General features: G+C 43.5%; 1 protein-coding gene across 1 annotated transcript in view; it reads right to left on the reverse strand.

The window, feature by feature from the left end:
- MRAS (muscle RAS oncogene homolog) overlaps positions 1–18,308 on the reverse strand; it is a 261,349-nt gene that overhangs the window by 31,202 nt on the left and 211,839 nt on the right. The window contains exon 5 of the mRNA XM_078682089.1: positions 6,961–7,040. Within this exon, the coding sequence (XP_078538215.1) occupies positions 6,961–7,040 (80 nt within the window). The remainder of the gene's footprint in view (positions 1–6,960; positions 7,041–18,308) is intronic.

An 18,308-nucleotide genomic window follows, 5' to 3' on the forward strand; every position in this document is an offset into this window, starting at 1 on the left:
GGGACAACTTTGTGGACTTTCCAGTGACCCTATACAAGTGCCCGTTGTGTGAGACTCCAAGCCCGTTAAGCGGTGCCTGATGAGTCCAAAATCCCTCAGCATATCTGGCAAGAGCTCAGCTATCTACATAAAAGCAGATCCAATGATAACTTAACTTTGACATTTCTACCTTGTTGTAGGTTGGCACCATGATGCTTGAAGGCTTAGACATGGTGCAGGGAACCTCTAACCTCTATTCCACCACTCTGTCATGGCCCTCAGACTATATAGGGAAGTCAGTACCAAATAGGCAGTTAATGGCAGTGCAAGGACTTAAAAAACAAATGAAAAATAGTGTGAATACTATGTTATTTTTTTTGTATGAAAGGTGGAATCCCAGCAGGTGGAAATTTTACACATTGAAGAATCACTGCTTTAAAGAACACTACTTCACAAAGCATTGATAGCCCAGAAACCAGCTAACGCTACAACCACTGGTTGACTTTGAGCTTGTCTTTGATCCTGTACAGTGCTCTGCTGCCTTTTGCATGGGTTCTTTCTAAAGAAATACCACATACATACATACATACATACATATACGAAGACTAGTGCCATGAGAAAGAGTAACATCAAAACAATCAGTTAAAAGAAAATGAGTGATTCTGCTACCCAAAAAAAAGTATTTTCCCATTTTACAGCTCTCAGACCTGTTATTAGACATCACCCTTGGTGTGTTTGGGGAAACTTTATGATCACTTTCTAGGCGAATCGAGCAAGAATGAGGGCGGCTACCCATCCTGTATAATCTGCAGCCTGTAGGACCCTCTGCTGACATTACATTACCATTGGTAACAGAAGCTTGTCCATCAATTCTGCTGCCTTTAGCTCCACACTGGAAACAAAAATGTTCAAATCTGCCCCAAACTCCAGGAGGTTGAGAGATAAAGGGAGCCATGGGGGCACTGTTGGATAGGCAGTAAGCTTAATTTGTAAAAGAGTAAGTGCAGGTGACCCAATTTCTTTTTTTTAACAGAAGCTTGCATGTATCATTGTCAAATACCGAGGAGAAGCTGCATGCATCATTGGCCAAACCAGAGTAGAAGCTCACATGCATCATTGCAAAATGCCGAGGAAAAGCTTGCACCTTAAAAAAGGAAGGGGTTTTCCCTATATAACCCAAACAAGCATCTGGGAAGAACATGCACAAACAAAAATATGATGCTATGGGACCAATTGTATCTCAAACAATGCTCAAACAGGTTTATAAATTACCTATCCGATCCTATTTCTTTTTTTAGTAGTAGTTACGCGACCCCCAGCTAAAGCTCCAAAAAAAGAAGACATATCCGGTGAATACAATTCATTTATTGAGAGAGCGGCGGGTAACAGACATATTTGAATTGTAGAGATTGTTTCTAAAAAAAGAAATAGGATCGGATAGGTGATTTATAAACCTGTTTGAGCATTGTTTGAGATACAATTGGTCCCATAGCATCATATTTTTGTTTGAGGAAAAGCTTGCATGCATCACTGGCGAATGCCAAGGTTGTTGAATACCAAGGCTGTCAAACTCTTGATTTCATCCACCAACATACTCTCCCTCCACATTATCTCTCCCTTGCAGGTTCTTTTTCATCTTTGCTTTCTACATTTTCACTGTTTTCCACATTTCCCTTCCTCCTTCTGCCCACACCCCTTAATTCCTTTCTCTCTATTGTTTTGTTTTACAGTCTGATTTTTTAAAACATGTACCAGTCTCTAAAAAGAATACAGCTGGGCCCCACCTGTAGCCACCAACTTAAATTAAGCATCCTTAGCTTGCAGCCCACAAAGGAAATGCCAGAGTGGCTAGTCTCTCCCTTTCTGCATTTAATCTCCTACCTGAAGAGAAGATACCCCCTATTCTCTTCTCCTGCAAGACACATGACCAGAAATAATGACAACAGGGTCAACCTCATTTCAGAGTCCCTGTCCCCCTTCTGCCCAAAACAGTCTTCCAAGTTAACTGTGCTTACTCAGCACAACTGACTCTGGTGTTAATCCGAGTCCATTTTAATATATCTTCTCCTATCCTTGTTACTTCTGCTGGAGTACTTACATTACTATTACATAAGTGTGAATACTGCTTCAGAGCATCATCAGCTACCAGTCTCTTATCTGTAATTGTTGGAAGGTGCAACTGCTAAAGAATACTTGTCAACTGCACTGTAGACAGCTTCTGCTGTTTCTCATTCATACCTCTCCACACATAGCCTCCCCGGAACATGCAAGAATATGGAGCCTCCACAGGCAGGACTTGTCACTTGAATCCTGTGCCATCGTATTCACATTGACAGTATTTGTAAAGTGCACATGTAGTTGAAAGGCAACGGAGTACTGTACATGGTCAAAACGCAGAGATCCAACCAGAAAGTGAGTCTGAGTGGGAGATCCTGGGTACTACAATAGGAGGTGGACTCTTGACTGTGTGGTGATGTTGTATTCTTTAATACAAGCATCTTCAGTTAGTCCCTAACTTGGATCATCCTTGGGGCGGTCAGGGATGTAGGTACAGATCCTGAGTGTGTGGATGGGGAAGACCTGTTTCCTCGTTGTTTTATTGGTTCTTGCACATCTTGTCCTCTCAAATGAAGGTGTCTGAATATGTCCCTGCCTGACCCATTGATCATTTTGCATTGTTTTTTTAGATGTGACCTGCCTGGCTGGGTCCAATACTGCAGATGAGGCTTCACCAGTGATGTGTGCAAAGTTACAAGTGCCTGCTGAGTTTGTACCCCGACTTGCAATCCAGAAGTATTCATAATGGCCCCATGTTGTTGACAAGTGAATTCTGCAGATTGCATTTTTTGAAAGCCATCATCCCTCTGTCATCCTGAACCCAGATTCATGCCAGGAGCTGTTACGCTCTTAGCTGCCAATTGGCCACATGTCAAATGTAGGCCCTTCAGACAGTTCTGGATGTTTGGTCCACTGTACTTTGCATGCCTGGATTTCAAAGTCCATGCCTATTGTAGAAAGCGTAAAAATACAAGTACCAGAATGCAAAGGACTGCTCAATAAAGAGCCCGGACTGGCTGATGACCTCATCTATGATTACTCTCAACTTGGAGCTTTACAATTTAAAGTAACTCTGTAGAAAATATAATCAGTACAGGTCTTCAAAGGCATAGTTTTTCCTTGAAAGCCCACTTGAGTGTTCTTAATTCAAGAAGACCCACAGCTGTCACAGACAAACACAGAGGGACAGCGCAGGGGCCATGTGGTGCTAAAGCACTTGGCAATCATTTTATTGGGTGTTTCAAGAAGATGCCCTAGCAGGCTTGGTATTTCTAAAGGTGGACAGGGCGCCAACTGATGCAGTGAGGTCATAAGGGCTACTCACATTTCAAATGTTGGTGTAATTCTGTGAGTAAATCACTTGCACTTTTTGTGAATCAAACACAAGCACAACAGGCCTATGTGGGAAAATTAAGTTTTAAATTGGGAACCTTATCAGGCCATTAATGGTAGACTTGATAATGGGGCAACCTGTTTTACACTTGGCGCGCCTGCCAAAAGGGTCCTCATATTTTTACTCTGGCTCAGAGAGGTACTGCCTGAATAAGCATGGCTTACCTTCAATGTTACCAGAGGTCTCCATCATATCATTAGACACACAATGGTCAAGTCATTGGTCAGAGGTCTCCATCATATCTCCATCATATCATTAGAAACATACTGGTCGAGTCATTGGCTTTCCCTTTTCCTGTCATTGCCCCCAGGTGTATTAGTCTACTTGGTTAAGCTGATGTAACAAAAGACTACATATTCCAGAATGCACTATTGTGTTTAAAGAAAGTCAGGGAGTCCAAAATAGTGTATTTACTGATACTGTGTCATCTGCTACCAATACTAGGCTTCATTAGTGGAGTGGGAAGGCTCAGAGAAAGGTGCCATACGCGAGCCATGATTCCGCTTTTCAAGCCCCAGCTCCCACCAGAGGCAACTGTGATCTGCGACAGCCGCGCTTAACCCCCCCCCCTGGCAGCAGATAAGGAGTGCTGAGATGGGCCACATTTAGACAGCAAACAACAGTGCAGTGCGGCAGACTGCAGGCAGCTGTGGCGGTGAAGCGACAAAGAATTTGTGGAGGGGGACAGCATAACAAAGGGCACAGGGCGGGTAGCCTCTGTGACTGGAGGCACGTCACAGGTTAAGTGCAGGGCCATTACAGGTAGCACTTTCACCTGCTAACGGCCTTCCCAATCACAGATGGGAGAAGGGAAATGATTTTGTCCCCTTGTCCTCCCACCCTTTGTTCCCACCGCCCCCACTCGAAAATCTGGGGGGATATATCCCCCATGCCCACCACACTTCCTACACCCATGGACGGGATATCCACTGATTCTTTTTTTTGGGGGGGGAGGCCATTACCACCCACCTCTTTATGACCTCTTAGTTTGGGCACCAGGTTTTAATCTGTCAGAGTTTGGAGAGTCAATTTATTGCAGAAATCTGGCCCAACTTTAGCTTTCCACTGAAATGTATGTTGAGATGAATAACCATATAGTAAGGAAGAGTTACCGATATGTAGAGGGAAAATGTAGATAAAATTGAGTCAAACTGCAAATGAGAGTTACCTGAGAGCTATGAATGAAAGCTTTGCCACTGCTGCCCAGTTCGCTCGTAAGAGGGTCCCTGCTGTAGAGTCACATTGACTAGCGGGGCAGGTGTAGTATCAGCGTCCTATGATGCCCACCAGGGGCGGCTCTAGGCTCATGGCGGCCCTGGGCAGGGAGTGTAGGTAGGGGGCCCCGGAAGAGGGGGTCCGGGCGGGGCGGAGCGCGGAGCCCAGTGAAGAGGGGGGCGGGGGGGGTCAGGGTGTTTGGAAGTGGAACAGAGTTGGAGGCCGCCAAATCCCTGCCAGGGGCCGCCACGCAAATACATATCCATCCTCAGAGGATTATTATATTAAGGATATATATTGGCGTGGTGGCCCCTGGGGTTTGGTGGCCCTGTGCAGGTGCACAGCTTGCACATGCCTAAGGCCGCCCCTGTGCCCACTCACTTTATATGTCAGCCTGGCCACTCGTCTAGTTTGTAGCATTGTGGTACTGGAAGGTCTGCATTGAGGGTATTGTGGAAGAGGACCCAGGAAACAAATGCACTGAGAGCTGCATAGATCAATGCCTTAAATGTATTAATCAACACGTGGCCACTCTCAAGGTGACTCTGCCTTTTGCCTAAATAGCTTGAAAACAATGCCCATTGCACCAATAAATATCTATGAACACAAAGTGTTATCTTCACATTTGTAGTTGAATGTGCTGGCATATATGTTAGCTCACGGAATTTATTTACACAAATGCCTTTAGTAGGCAAGATGCCCCCAAGAGACATCACATCCCTGTGGCACGTACCTTAAATCCATGAGCGACAGTAGCCCAAGGCCAGTTATGGGTAGGGGCTAGTCACCCAATAACATCAATGTAATTGTCCCTTCAATCAATACGATCAAGCAGGAGCCAGTAAGAAACCCAGCCTGTAACTGCAGCCGAAATGTAAGCCCTGTGCTTTTTAAAGCATCATAACAAACACACACGCAGGCACGTGTGCACACACACTCATACACAAAATCCAGAGCGTAAAAAAGTCAAAACGCCTCTGCTATCAAATTATTTACAACAGGTGCAATTGCCTCTAGAGCTCTGGCCTAGAGTATGAACATCTTTCTGAGGGAATAAGGCCCATAACAAACAACATGCGACAATACTCGTGCGGCAGTGTTTTTCCTTTCTCCGAGCAGCTGTGTTCTGTAGGTTTTGGTCTTGCTGCAAAGTATTGCCAGCACCAACATATAATATGTGAACCTGGTATGATAGAAAGAGCGAGCCAACCTGACAGCATGCCGACTGAGCTTTCTTGCAGATCTCTGCAACATAATTTATCATACTGATCACAGTCTATTTTACTATTTTGGGCCCATTTTTCTACCACCTCATTTCAGTCCACTAAGTATGTTAAGTATTGTTTCTACCACTTGATGTGTGTATTCGTATTTACATAGGGAGAACCTAGATATGGAGCAGCGGAGCGCTGTACATTATGTGGGCAGTGGGGAAACAAGCAAGGTGTACATCAAGTGGAGAATTACACAAATACAGCTTACATTTTATTTCACATTTTTAGACACAGGGAGATTAATTGATTTGCCCAGAACCAAATTTTGCAAAGTCAAGCACCAGAGGCTGTGATTGGTACCTGGGTCCCCATGTTTGATAGGCGCCAGCTCAAGCTTCTAGGCCACATCTCCTCGGCGATTGTGTATACTAGGTTTGTTGCTGAATACAATTTATACAGTCATGTTTGTGCTTTTCATGCATATGCTGACCTCAATATGTTTTTTTTAAAACGTGACCAAGCCCTTCAGGAGTTTGCTATCCACATTCTTCAATAAACTTACGGCCTATATATTTGAAAATGGGAACAGAGTCATTTAGGCATTTAGCGCGCATATTTATGTCTTGATAAAGTATCCAATGTGGACATTATTTATGCAAAGGGGTAGGGACATTGTCGGTTTGTATTTTTGTTTTACCTGTATTATTCGTTACTGTTAAAAATAGAAGAGCAGGTTGTGCATGCTTACATGTATGAGAATTCCTAAAAAGTTACTACTTTGTGGGTGGTAGCACAAATGTGGTGTATACAACTCAACACTCATAGGCCAGTCCCCTTACTTTTCCCATTCCTACGCCCATAGTTTTACATTTTTGTTAATCATACATAATGTGCACATCAACACAATATGAATTTTCTAGGCCGCAGTTTACTATAGGCTTGGAAAAAACTGAGCGATAAGGCAACTGTGAGTTACATAAAAAGTGAATTCTTGTTAGCTCAGGGAGTCGCGGATAAATACAAACAAGTTATAAGCCCAAAATTGTGCTGAATAGCCCTGCGTCTCAGGTGTATGAGTGGAATGAGTCTTTCGCTACTCACCGGATCACTCTGACGAGGTCATGGAATGCTTTGTCAACGTTCTGAGGTGGCTCCTTGGCGCTTGTTTCTATGTATGGTATCTGAAAGGCCGAAGCAAAAACGATTTAGAGATAAAGGCTTTCTTGAACCATTTCTAGTCACTTTGGATATGAGTTAGAAAGGCTCATGCAGTAAGTGGAACCCAAAATGCTAAAGACAACAAACCTGTGGTACATGACTGCGAAGAGCAGAGCTCAGTAGATATCATGTACACTTGGACCCATGTTCCGCCTGGAATGCTTGTGCAGGGTACAACTATCTACCGTGTCGACACTTGCCCTGACTGTACACCCGACTAGAAATGTGTGCAACTACCAGCCTAGCAAAGAAGAACTGCAAAAGGGGGCAAAAAAGGGCGTTGTGAATCGGCATGACTAAGTATATTGCTACTTATAACATTTGTAAGTGGGAAAAAGGGAGGTTTTCAAAAATAAATCGGGGCTTTAATTTCCTCCATTGATTTGCAGTAAAAGGAGTAATGTAAGGAGAGGGAAAGCTATAATAAAATGATTTAGAGCTTTAAAAATCGTGAGTCTTCCGCCTGAATCGGGTATGTTGGAATGTATGTACTCAGGGTCGCCATCACGTTGCTTGGTAGTTACTGTCTGCCGCGGGTTGTGCCACATGTATCCTGCTCCCCGCTGCTGCTGGAAGTCTAAAGGCTCGATTTCTGGCAGTGGGAAAATGAGTGGTGCAGAGGCACCCCCACAACTCTGGATGACAGCAGGGGAAAAACAATTGTTATACTGCCTCACAGGAGCAAGGAATGGCCGGATCAAGCGGAGCTTCACCTCAGGCAAAGTTGGAAAACTTTACCCTTCTTTACGAACAGTAAACGTTCCTGACTTTGCGGGTGAAGACCTTCCCTTCACCCACTACAAATTACTGCAAACAATTGAACGTCTCTGCCCGTCTTAAATTCTGGGAAGAACACTGGTGCATGTACCCTTAGACAAATGCAGCATCAAATGTAATAACCACAGATAGACCAATTCATTCAGTACAACCATAGACAATATATTTTTATATCTATCCAGCTAATAATAGAGCAACAATTTGAATAATGAACATATCACAAATTTCACTGATAAACTTATACATTGGGACTCAGACCACAGGTCCATTATTTAAAAGTATAGACTCACGTATCCTCCTTTCCAGGCTTTTTGTATTTATTTATTAACTGCAAATTTCAGTAATCTGTAAGGCACAGAATGTGTTTATTTGGTTTTCCTTTCTGTGCTATGTTTTATGACTTTTTAAATGTGTTATGCAGTCCAAACGGGGGAGAATAATGGGTTTCTCAGTGCATGGTACACAATGATCATTATTCTTAGGAGAAAGATATATCATTAAGTGCCTGTTGTTCAGGCATCAGTAAGATTGCATGTAGTTTCATGGTGGTGAGGTGGGAGGTACCTTGAAGGAAGGAAGGAAGAAAGACTATGTGGATTGAAGGCAGTTAGATTTTGGATAGTATGTGCAGAGAGTTCTTAATCTTGTATACCTCGGTTACTGATCCCAGTGGTGTGAGACATCAGTTTGAGGCATGCTTGAACAGATAGTTTTACAAGATTCTTCTGCGTTTTAGGGCACCTGCAAAGGGAAGCATGCACATTTTTAGGTCTTTGTTTTAACAGTACAGCCGTCAAACAAACGTCTGCTAAAATATTTATATAGTGGCCTTTGTACCAGCACCTTTTAACAATAGGGTGCTTTAATCATCCTTTTGCAGCCATTGGTTTGAGAAATTGTCAGTGAAGTCTTGACTCAGCCCAATGGAGCAGTCACCCCCAAACGAATTCTACTGCTTGTTTTTGTGAGTCCATTCACCTCCAAGCAAGTGTTTCAATTGAACGCATGAGGGATTACTTTACAACTATATTCCTCTCTGCCCCCTCCTACATGTCTCGCTCTAATGTAGTAATGCGGCATGCATTAGCACTTGACACCAAGATCTATAGGCTATGCCAAAGCTTGTACCTGGTCTGTGAGCCGAAAATCGCCAAACTCATCAGGGCTTCAGGTAATATTTTGACATTTTCTCCACTTTTTTTTAGAAGATAAGAGTAAAATTAAATTAGAATGTAAAAAAGGTAAATCTCAATCCCAAATGCAGTATTATCAGGCGATTGGAAATATAGTGTAATTTAGACACAGGTCCTTTGGTGAAAATCTAGGCTTTTAATGTGGTTAGCAAATCAAGTAAAATAAAATAAAAACAATGTTGTCCGAGTTATTTTCTTTCCATGAGGTAGCCATCATAGAAAATCTGCCCCTCCTAGATTCACTGTGCTACTGCATCTCTCTGAACATATCAGCAAAGCTGTACCGGCGGAGGCAGGTGCAAGGCACCTGAAAAAGGGAGTTACTCACCATGTCTCTTATTAGGATTATCATTACTTCCTTTTTTGGTGGGCTAATTTACCTGAATTTAGGAATTAAACAGGATCTTTGCACTTTACGTGCAGCCCTTAGTGTTGGGGCCATTAAGCTAGTATCTCCCATTTATGAAAAGCAAGCCTTGCAAACACTGGGGAATATGCTCCTAAATAACAGGATGTATGACATTACAACGCATGCTTTTACATCGCATGCTTTTACACCGCTGTTTTTACAACGCATACCATTACAACGCATAGTGCTTTTAGGCGCTAGATAGTGAATTGTTTAATTTACTATTCAAACTCCAGTCCCCGTGGATAGTAGGGAAGGTGTTGGATAGTACATTAAACACATTCCCTATCCTAGAGCGCCCCCCAGCGCAATGCGTTGTAATGGTTTGCGTTGTAAAAGTTGCGTCGTAAAGGCACTGCGTGGTAAAAGTTGCGTTGTAAAGGATGTTTCCCAAATAACATGATCCTAAATTAAACAAAGAAAGGATGGCGAGTGGACCATTCACATTCAATCTTATTATCAGTGTACTACAGTGGCCAATGAGATACTTCGTTTCATCCCAGTGTACACACTGAATATCACAGATTTGCTCCCAACCATCTGTCACGGCCACTGGAATAATGTGACAATGGAAGATCAAATTATGCGATAGGGCTGGTTAAATTAAACAGCATGAGAAAGCAATTTATGTGGTATAATGTGGTACATTGCATGGCGGCACCATTTCATTAGCGTATCATTCTAATGCACATTAACAATGGGCAAACATGTCACCCCATAAGTGTCAACTTAACTCTTGAATACAGAAATCAACTAAAACTGACCATCTAACCTTGCCTACTTCCTTGTCCCTGGGCAGAACCTTAAGCAAAGTTTTGTTTTGTTACGTTTTATCCTTTTTAGCTAGTATTTTTTTTATCTGACAATTAGGCAGCAGATTGGATAGAGTGATAAGTGCAGTAAATTAATAATTATGCAGAAAATGCTTCAGGTAAAGAATTGTATAATTTGAGTGGCCCTTAACTTGTAGAGACATTAGATAAAAGAGTAGCTGCTGGTTCACGTTTGCAACATGCACAAATCATCCGATAGATATTGGGTTCTATTAAAACAAAAAAACTAAAAGTATAGAATTATCTTTTACTGGTGTTTCCTATTCACAATCTTAAATGAATGCCTAGAAAGATGCACAAGGCTTCTGGGAATGTTATGTGACTGTAGAATAATGCATATCCTATAGTTCCTCACTGTGAAATCGAGCCCCTCTACAAACCTTTCTTATTTTCTCTAGGAAAAGCAGATTTCCCCTTGAAGAAAACTCTCCCCTGTACCCCCACTTCTTGTGGGGGCATATGTGTTTCCCTTCTCACCCTGGAGTAGGTCTTTACAACTATTGCCATGGTGCGAAAGGATCAGATCGGAGTCAGAGAATGCCCACAAACAAACATGTAGATGATTGACAATACATGTGTGAATTGTGCCCCATGGTGTTGTGTTACATTAGGTTGTACTCAGTGATGCTATTGAAAGGGCGAGATTTTGATCGATACCTTATCTCTATTGATCCAAACCTCGATCTGGTCGACTGAACCTTTATTGCCTGTCTTGGAAGGAAACAGTACACCTATCTGCAAATTAGTTCACCCAAGAAAGGACTCTACTCTCAAAGATCACGGACAACTTCTAGGTTTCAAAAGTTTATTGTAAAGATATAATGAGCTGCAAATACAAGCATCTCAGAATGAGATTCACGAGATACACAGGTCCAATTACATACATGTGCTCTCGAAAAGCCCTCAGACGAGCAACAGAAATCACTAACACAAGTTCTAAAAATAGCAAAGCTATCAGCATAGACGCATATCTCTCCTTCATTTAGGTTGGAGGAAAACAAACACAGGTTAGGCGTCCCTACCCTGTTCTAGATGGTATCCCTACTTAACCAAATCCCAACCTAACAAAGGTGTCAGCAATGAATGACCCCCAAGGGAAGTCACCCACTCTAAGTCTCTTGGTGAAAACCTAAAGTTCTCCAGTCATGACCCCTCACTGCCTACCCATCCGCTCTCTAAAGGGTCCTCAGGTCTCTGCTCTAACTCCACCCAGGGGTGCTGTCCCTAATACAAAACAGTCAACAACATTTGAGACGCCCCTTGCGAAACGCCTCTCACGTGGTGCAACTTCAGGCTTTTTCCATGATGCTTTGTATTGGGCCTCAGACGTTAGAGTTGACCTTGCTTCTCAGTCTCTTCTCCGGCCCGCTGATACCCCTTAAACATTCCAGAACCCTCCTCCATGTCTGGGCCGTCTACTGAACAGACCTCTATTCATTCACTTATAATTGGATCCCCCCTTTCCTGTTGCAGACAGATATCTGCCGCCAAGAACCCAACTCTCATAGACTTCTAAAAAGGCTTGCAACATTTCTCAGCCCAGACATGTACGTGTAAATCAATGCTAAAACATTTCAGGCCTACAATATTTCACATTAGGATTATAGCATTCAATTTCTTCATTTAATTAAAGCATGTTAAAACTCTTATTCTATTATTTAGAAAACATTACTCTAAATCATGGCCCATTAATGCAATGACCAAAAACGTTAAACAATCTGTGTCGTGAAAAGAAACACCTTCCCTTTTAGCTCCAACTCTGGCCCTGAGGCCTACCACGTTCTGCGTTTTACCACAGACCATCTTATATGTTAACAGCTACACGACATAGATTCAAAATAATCACGTCTAATAAAATCATATAATGTCACACATTTCTGTATTAGTTCCACTTCTACTTAAATCTCTATATTAGCTATACATTTAGAATATAATTTCAGATACTATTAGCACTCATGGCATTTCTCATCATGACTTGTGCTTACTATAGGTAAGTGTGATGTACTCATACATTTATATCAGTTTGCGCTCTCTCAGTTCCCCCCTTTGATGACCTCTCGGGGTCATCACTAACATTTAAACTGCAGTTATTGCTGGCATTCTCTGCGCTTCCAGAGCTCTCAGGCTCCTGTACTGATTATCTTGTATGGCAGCCAATCTCTGCAACTGTTCTCTTTGGGCCCTTTCTGACCTTCTTGCTCTGTACCATTTGAATACCCTCACCAATCCCCACAATATTATCCCACAGATCAATATTATGATGATGGGCTTTAGGATATACCAAATAAAGCTTTTACCTAAGGTGGAAAACCACCCTCCAACTGTACTCATTCCGTGGCCCACCTTTTCCCAGACATTTTCTCTACTCAAGTCTTCAATCTCTTTGTGTATATTAGTTATGTTCTTAATAACTTTCTCAAGGGGTTTTGAAAGGTCTGGAATGTAAGTGCAACATTCCTGAACCTTCAAAGCCTTACAGACTCCGCCCTCTTTTGCTAATAAGACATCTAATGCAAGCCGATTTTGAAGAACCATAGCCCTTATCGATTGCATCTCTCCTTCTACCAGCATTAAGGACTGAGCAGTGCTGGCAGACAACCTGTCGACAACTGTTGCCAGTCGTCTAATTTTGACATCATTAAGGATTATTCCCAAAAGAGGGAACATAGCTCCAAAGACATCTCCAACCATTTCTGCATCGCCTAAATCTCTCCTTCCCCTCGATGATGTCTGGCCCTCAATGATCAATAAGTCTTGTGCATGATATATTTTGGGGAAGACAATTGCCAAGTAACATGATCCATACCAGTTGTCAGGTAGTCTCACGTAAGCATTTCTTCCACATACAAAATACACATTTGGAATTACTTGCATTCCCTTCAGGAAATCCTTAGTGTAGTACTCTAAATTAAAAGCATGTTCACAGTCAACTTCACCCACGTATACATTTTCATAATACGTTTTGGCTCGGTGAAGACATAACTTTCCTCTCTGCGCTTTATCTAAAGCTATTGGACCACTACTACCCTTTCTCTTGTGTGACTTCTCTTCCTCGGTCCAATCTAATTTCCCTTGTCCTGATTTTTTCAAAATCTTTTGTCTCCTGTAACGATCATCCACCTGCCCTATGAACTTTTTCTCGACTTCGGACACCTTACATGTCAGATTATTTCTACGGGCATGTGAAGTATCTAAGGTAATCCAAGGAATGAAGAACTTGGCCAATCTGTCTTCACTCTTCCAGTAATCCCATTTATTCATCTGCTTATAATTCGGGACTTCTGGCAACACAGAATCATAATTGGAGAAATAGTATTCAAAACTATCTCTCTCATAAAATATACTAAGCAATAAGCTACATGTAATGCCATATGTCAGAGGGAGGTGATGATATCGAATTCCTTCATCTACAGACGCAGGCAACTGCATGCAGACGTAGCAATCCTTAACCTCCATGGCATCCACGTATTCATACAAAAGTTTAGCATAAGCATTTGACCTAAAGTCTCCTTGGGACTCGTCTACATGTAACCTGCGGACTTCTGCAGCCAATAACGCTTTCTCTTGAGTGTTTTCCCTTTTCTCACCTGCAACAGTGGGTGTAAGTGTTACTACAGAATTCGCATCAGTTACCTTTACCTCTTCCTCATGTCCCTTTACATAAGAAATTGTTACCACTAAAGCTATTAATATTATCACTCCTACTATTAGTGTACCTATTATACATTTAGCTCTGCGATTCGGGGTGCCGGCCTCCATTTCGTCAGACAATCTAGCTTTCCCTTTCTCTTTGCAAAAAAAAATTCTTTTCCTCTCGTTCCTTTACAGTCTCTTTCAATCCCTTTTTTGTCTTTAGAATCCACACAGCTGGAGGCTGACAGCCTTTTTCGCAAAAAGTCCTTTCACAGTTCAAAAAGACAACCCTAGCCCTTCTCCATCCACTCAAGGGGTTCCCTAAAATTCTCTGCTTCCTGGGCGCTAGGTAATCTTCTTTTCTTCTACTTGCTTTATTTACAAAGTCCTTTAACAATCGACTATTAGATTTGTGGTTGCAGCTTCAATAGCATAGTTCAATATTTCCATGCGAAGAGTATGCTCTTCATGTGCTGTTATCGTGGTACCAAAGTCGGGGAATTTCAATTCTGTAAGAAACATGTGTTTTAACTTGCTGAGGCGGGGAGGTCTGGGGAGCACGAATGTTAGTGATCCTTCTTGTTCGACACCGGGTACCAACAGTTGTATTTCCACGGTGATAATGGGCTCAGAACTGGACACCACCACCGCTCGGATCCTCCCTGTCTCCGGTTTCACAGACATTTGTCGCCAGATATGTCCACTCAGGTGTGGAGTATCTTCTGTTAGGCACACGCACTCTTCTTGACCTTCTTCGGTCTGGTGCTTCAGCGCCCTGAGCACCTTCTTCTGGGTCTGAGTCTTCTGATATCGGAGGAAGGGTTGCTTCTGGAGTTGACCTCAGGCTAGAACTTCTTCTTTGCGGCCAATTTGCTTCTCCACGTGCCCTTCTACTCCTTCTCCTTCTGGTCTGTTCTCGCTCTCTTTCAGACCTGTCAGGGTCAGACTCGTACTCCCAGCTGTCTTCTCCTTCTGTAGCGTCTTCTGTTTCGCTGTTGTACTGACCGTCCTCAGCTTGGTCAGACTCGTTCCCTGCTTCCACTGGCACCTCTACAGCTTGGCTAGCCCCCTCTATGGCTTCTTGGTCCTCAGCTGGACGTCCATCCGAGAGAGGAGCTGTTTCCAGAGGTGCTGGAACCCTTTTCGTATGCGACGCGTGTATCCAGTTGGGCAGGCCTCCCACCTTTACAGCTGTACTTGTGATCAGGATGACCTGGTAGGGCCCACGCCAACGAATATCCAAGCAGCTTCTTCTCACATGTTTCTTCACCAGGACCCAGTCCCCAGGATACAGGTCATGGCAAGGGCCCTGGCACGCTGGAACCTCTGCAGCCTGCACCTGAAGGGACACAGAACGCATGGCGTCAGACAGCCCCTTACAATAGTCCAGGATCATATCATCTGTGATATTTAACAGTGCAGTAGCTGGAATAGATGGCAGTCTCATTGCTCTCCCCATTAACACCTCATGTGGTGACAACCCTGTTCTTCTGTCTGGGGTACTACGAAGGCTCATGAGTACCAATGGCAGGGCGTCAGGCCAACTCAGGGTCGTTGAGGAGCAAACTTTCGCTATTCTGGACTTGATCGTGCCATTAATTTGTTCCACAATTCCTGAGGCTTCTGGTCGGTAACTGCAATGGAGCTTTTGGTCGATATTCAGTGCAACACAAATCATCTTCACAAGCTCGCTGTTAAAATGTGTTCCCCTATCTGATTCCAAAAAGGCCGGCACCCCGAACCGAGGGACAAGTTCTCTAAGCAGTAACTTAGCCACTGTGAGGGTGTCGCACCTACGTGTAGGGTATGCCTCAACCCATCTGGAGAACACACAAACAACCACCAGGACATAGCGGAGGCGGTTGCATCTTGGCATTTCAATGAAATCTATCTGCATTCTGTTGAATGGACCTCCAGACCTTCCTATGTGACTTAGTGCAACTGGTGTTCTTTTCCCTACATTCAGCTGCTGGCAGGTCACACAACGCTGGCACACTGCTTCTGCTGCTATTCTAAACTTAGGATTGTACCAAGTCTGTCTAAACACTCTCAGCATAGCATCTCTCCCTAAGTGTACGGGACCATGTATGAGTCTAGCCATTGGACTCACCATCTCATTGGGCAACACTGCTCTGCCGTCTGCTGAGACCCAAAAATGAGTCTCACCCACTACACATCCTGCCTTTACCCATGTTTCCTTTTCTGAATCAGGAGCATTTTCTTGCATGGTTGACAGTTCATCCCAAGTATCAACAGTTTCCAGTATCATGGCTAATTCAGTTCTTACATTTATTCCACCCACATCCACCTCTGTGAAAGAGTAACCTTGTTCTGCGCAATACCGCGCAACTTCATCAGCATATCTATTGCCTTTCGAAACAAAGTCCTCATTTTTGGTATGTGCGATGCACTTTACAACTGCGATACTTGCTGGACATTGCAATGCTTCTAACAACAAGCGCACAAACTCTCCATTGCGAATGGGAGAGCCTGAAGAAGTCATGAACCCTCTTTGAGACCATAACTGCCCGTAATCATGAACTACCCCAAACCCGTATTGGCTGTCGGTGTAGATGGTGACTCGAATTTGATTGCCTGCTAAGCAAGCACGTGTTAGGGCAATAATCTCGGCTACCTGAGCGGAGTGTACTCCTTCCAGGCACCCAGCTTCCACAACTCCTTCAATTGTACAAACAGCATAAGCTGCTCTCAACTGCCCAACTTCGTCTCTTACACATGAGCCATCGACAAAGAAAACTTCATCTGGGTCCGTCAGTGGCTCATCCACAATGTCGGGTCTGGGTTTGGTGCATAGTTCAGTCACATCGAGACAGTCATGGTCTGTATATTCATCATCATCATCAATATCATTTGGAAGTGGCATTAAGGTAGCAGGGTTCAAAACAGAGCATCTCTTGAGGGTCACGTTCTCTGCAGCAAGAATAACTTGCTCATAGCGCGTGAGCCTGCTATTGGTCAGATGCTGTGTTTTGGTCCTGGTCATCAACAGTTCAACAGAATGTGGCACGCACACCTCTAACGGGTGCCCCATAACGATATTTTCACATCTCTCAATGCTGACACCCGTTGCAGCAACGGATTTGAGACATCCGGGCAACGCTGCGGCTACTGGGTCTAAAGTAGCTGAAAAATAAGCAACTGGTCTACGGGCATTCCCATGGATTTGGACCAACACAGACAACGCACAACCTTCTCTCTCACAACAGTAAAGAAAGAATTGTTTATTGTAATCAGGCATTCCCAATGCCGGAGCACGACACAGGTCCTCTCTCAGCTGTAAGAATGCCATCAAACAGTCTTTGTCCCATGGTACCGGATCACTCACCTCTTTGTGCGTCAGTTTTTGCAAGGGCTTTGCTTTCAGTGAAAAGTTCACGATCCACTGTCGGCAATAACCCACCATCCCTAGGAACATCCTGACCTCTCTCTGTGTCTGAGGCGCGTTCATTTTCATGATCGCCTCTATCCTGTCTGGTGACACTTTTCGTTTGCCTTTCTCAATTCTGTGTCCCAAGTACTGTACTTCTGTCAGGCAGTACTGCAATTTTCCCGGGGACACCTTGTGCCCATTGGCAGCTAGGTGATTTAACAAAGCAATGGAATCTTCCCTGCAAGCTTCTTCTGTTTCTGACGCCACAAGGAGGTCGTCTATGTACTGGACCAGAACTGACTTCTGGGGCAGCACTAGACTTTCAAGATTTTTCTTCAGAAGCTGGTTAAAGATCGATGGACTCTCTGTATACCCCTGAGGGATACGACACCATGTTAGGACGCGATTTTCCAGCTTAAATGCGAAAAGAAAATGGCTATCTTCGTCCAAAGGGATCGAAAAGAAAGCCTGACAAAGATCTATCACAGTGAACCACTCAGCTTGGAATGGAATCTGAAACAGTATCACTGATGGATTCGGTACCACTGGACAACATGAAACGACTATGTTATTAATCTTTCGAAGGTCCTGCACTATCCGAAATTTCCCATTTGGTTTCTGCAGACCCATAATCGGGGAGTTACATGGACTACCCACGATTTCTTTCAGTATTCCCTGTTTAATCATGGACTCGATCACGGGTTTTATGCCTGCAATCGTTTCTGGAGTCAATTTATACTGGGGTGTTCTTGGGAACTCAGCATGCGGTTTCACTACAATTTTCACTGGGTCCACCCCTTTGACTAATCCAATCTCTTCCCCAGTGAAATCCCATACCTCTGATGCCACTGTCTCTCTCAAATCCCAGGGAAGCTCGTCTACTGTCAAAGTAGGGTACAGCTCCACACATATTCTTGAGTTTGCAACTTTGAAATCTGCATCATCATCATTAGTCAATACCTCCACTCCCTGGGGTGTACAATATATAGTACAAT

This window comes from Lissotriton helveticus, chromosome 3_1 (genome assembly GCF_964261635.1).
Source record: "Lissotriton helveticus chromosome 3_1, aLisHel1.1, whole genome shotgun sequence".
In the NCBI taxonomy this organism is placed as follows: Eukaryota; Metazoa; Chordata; class Amphibia; order Caudata; family Salamandridae; genus Lissotriton; species Lissotriton helveticus.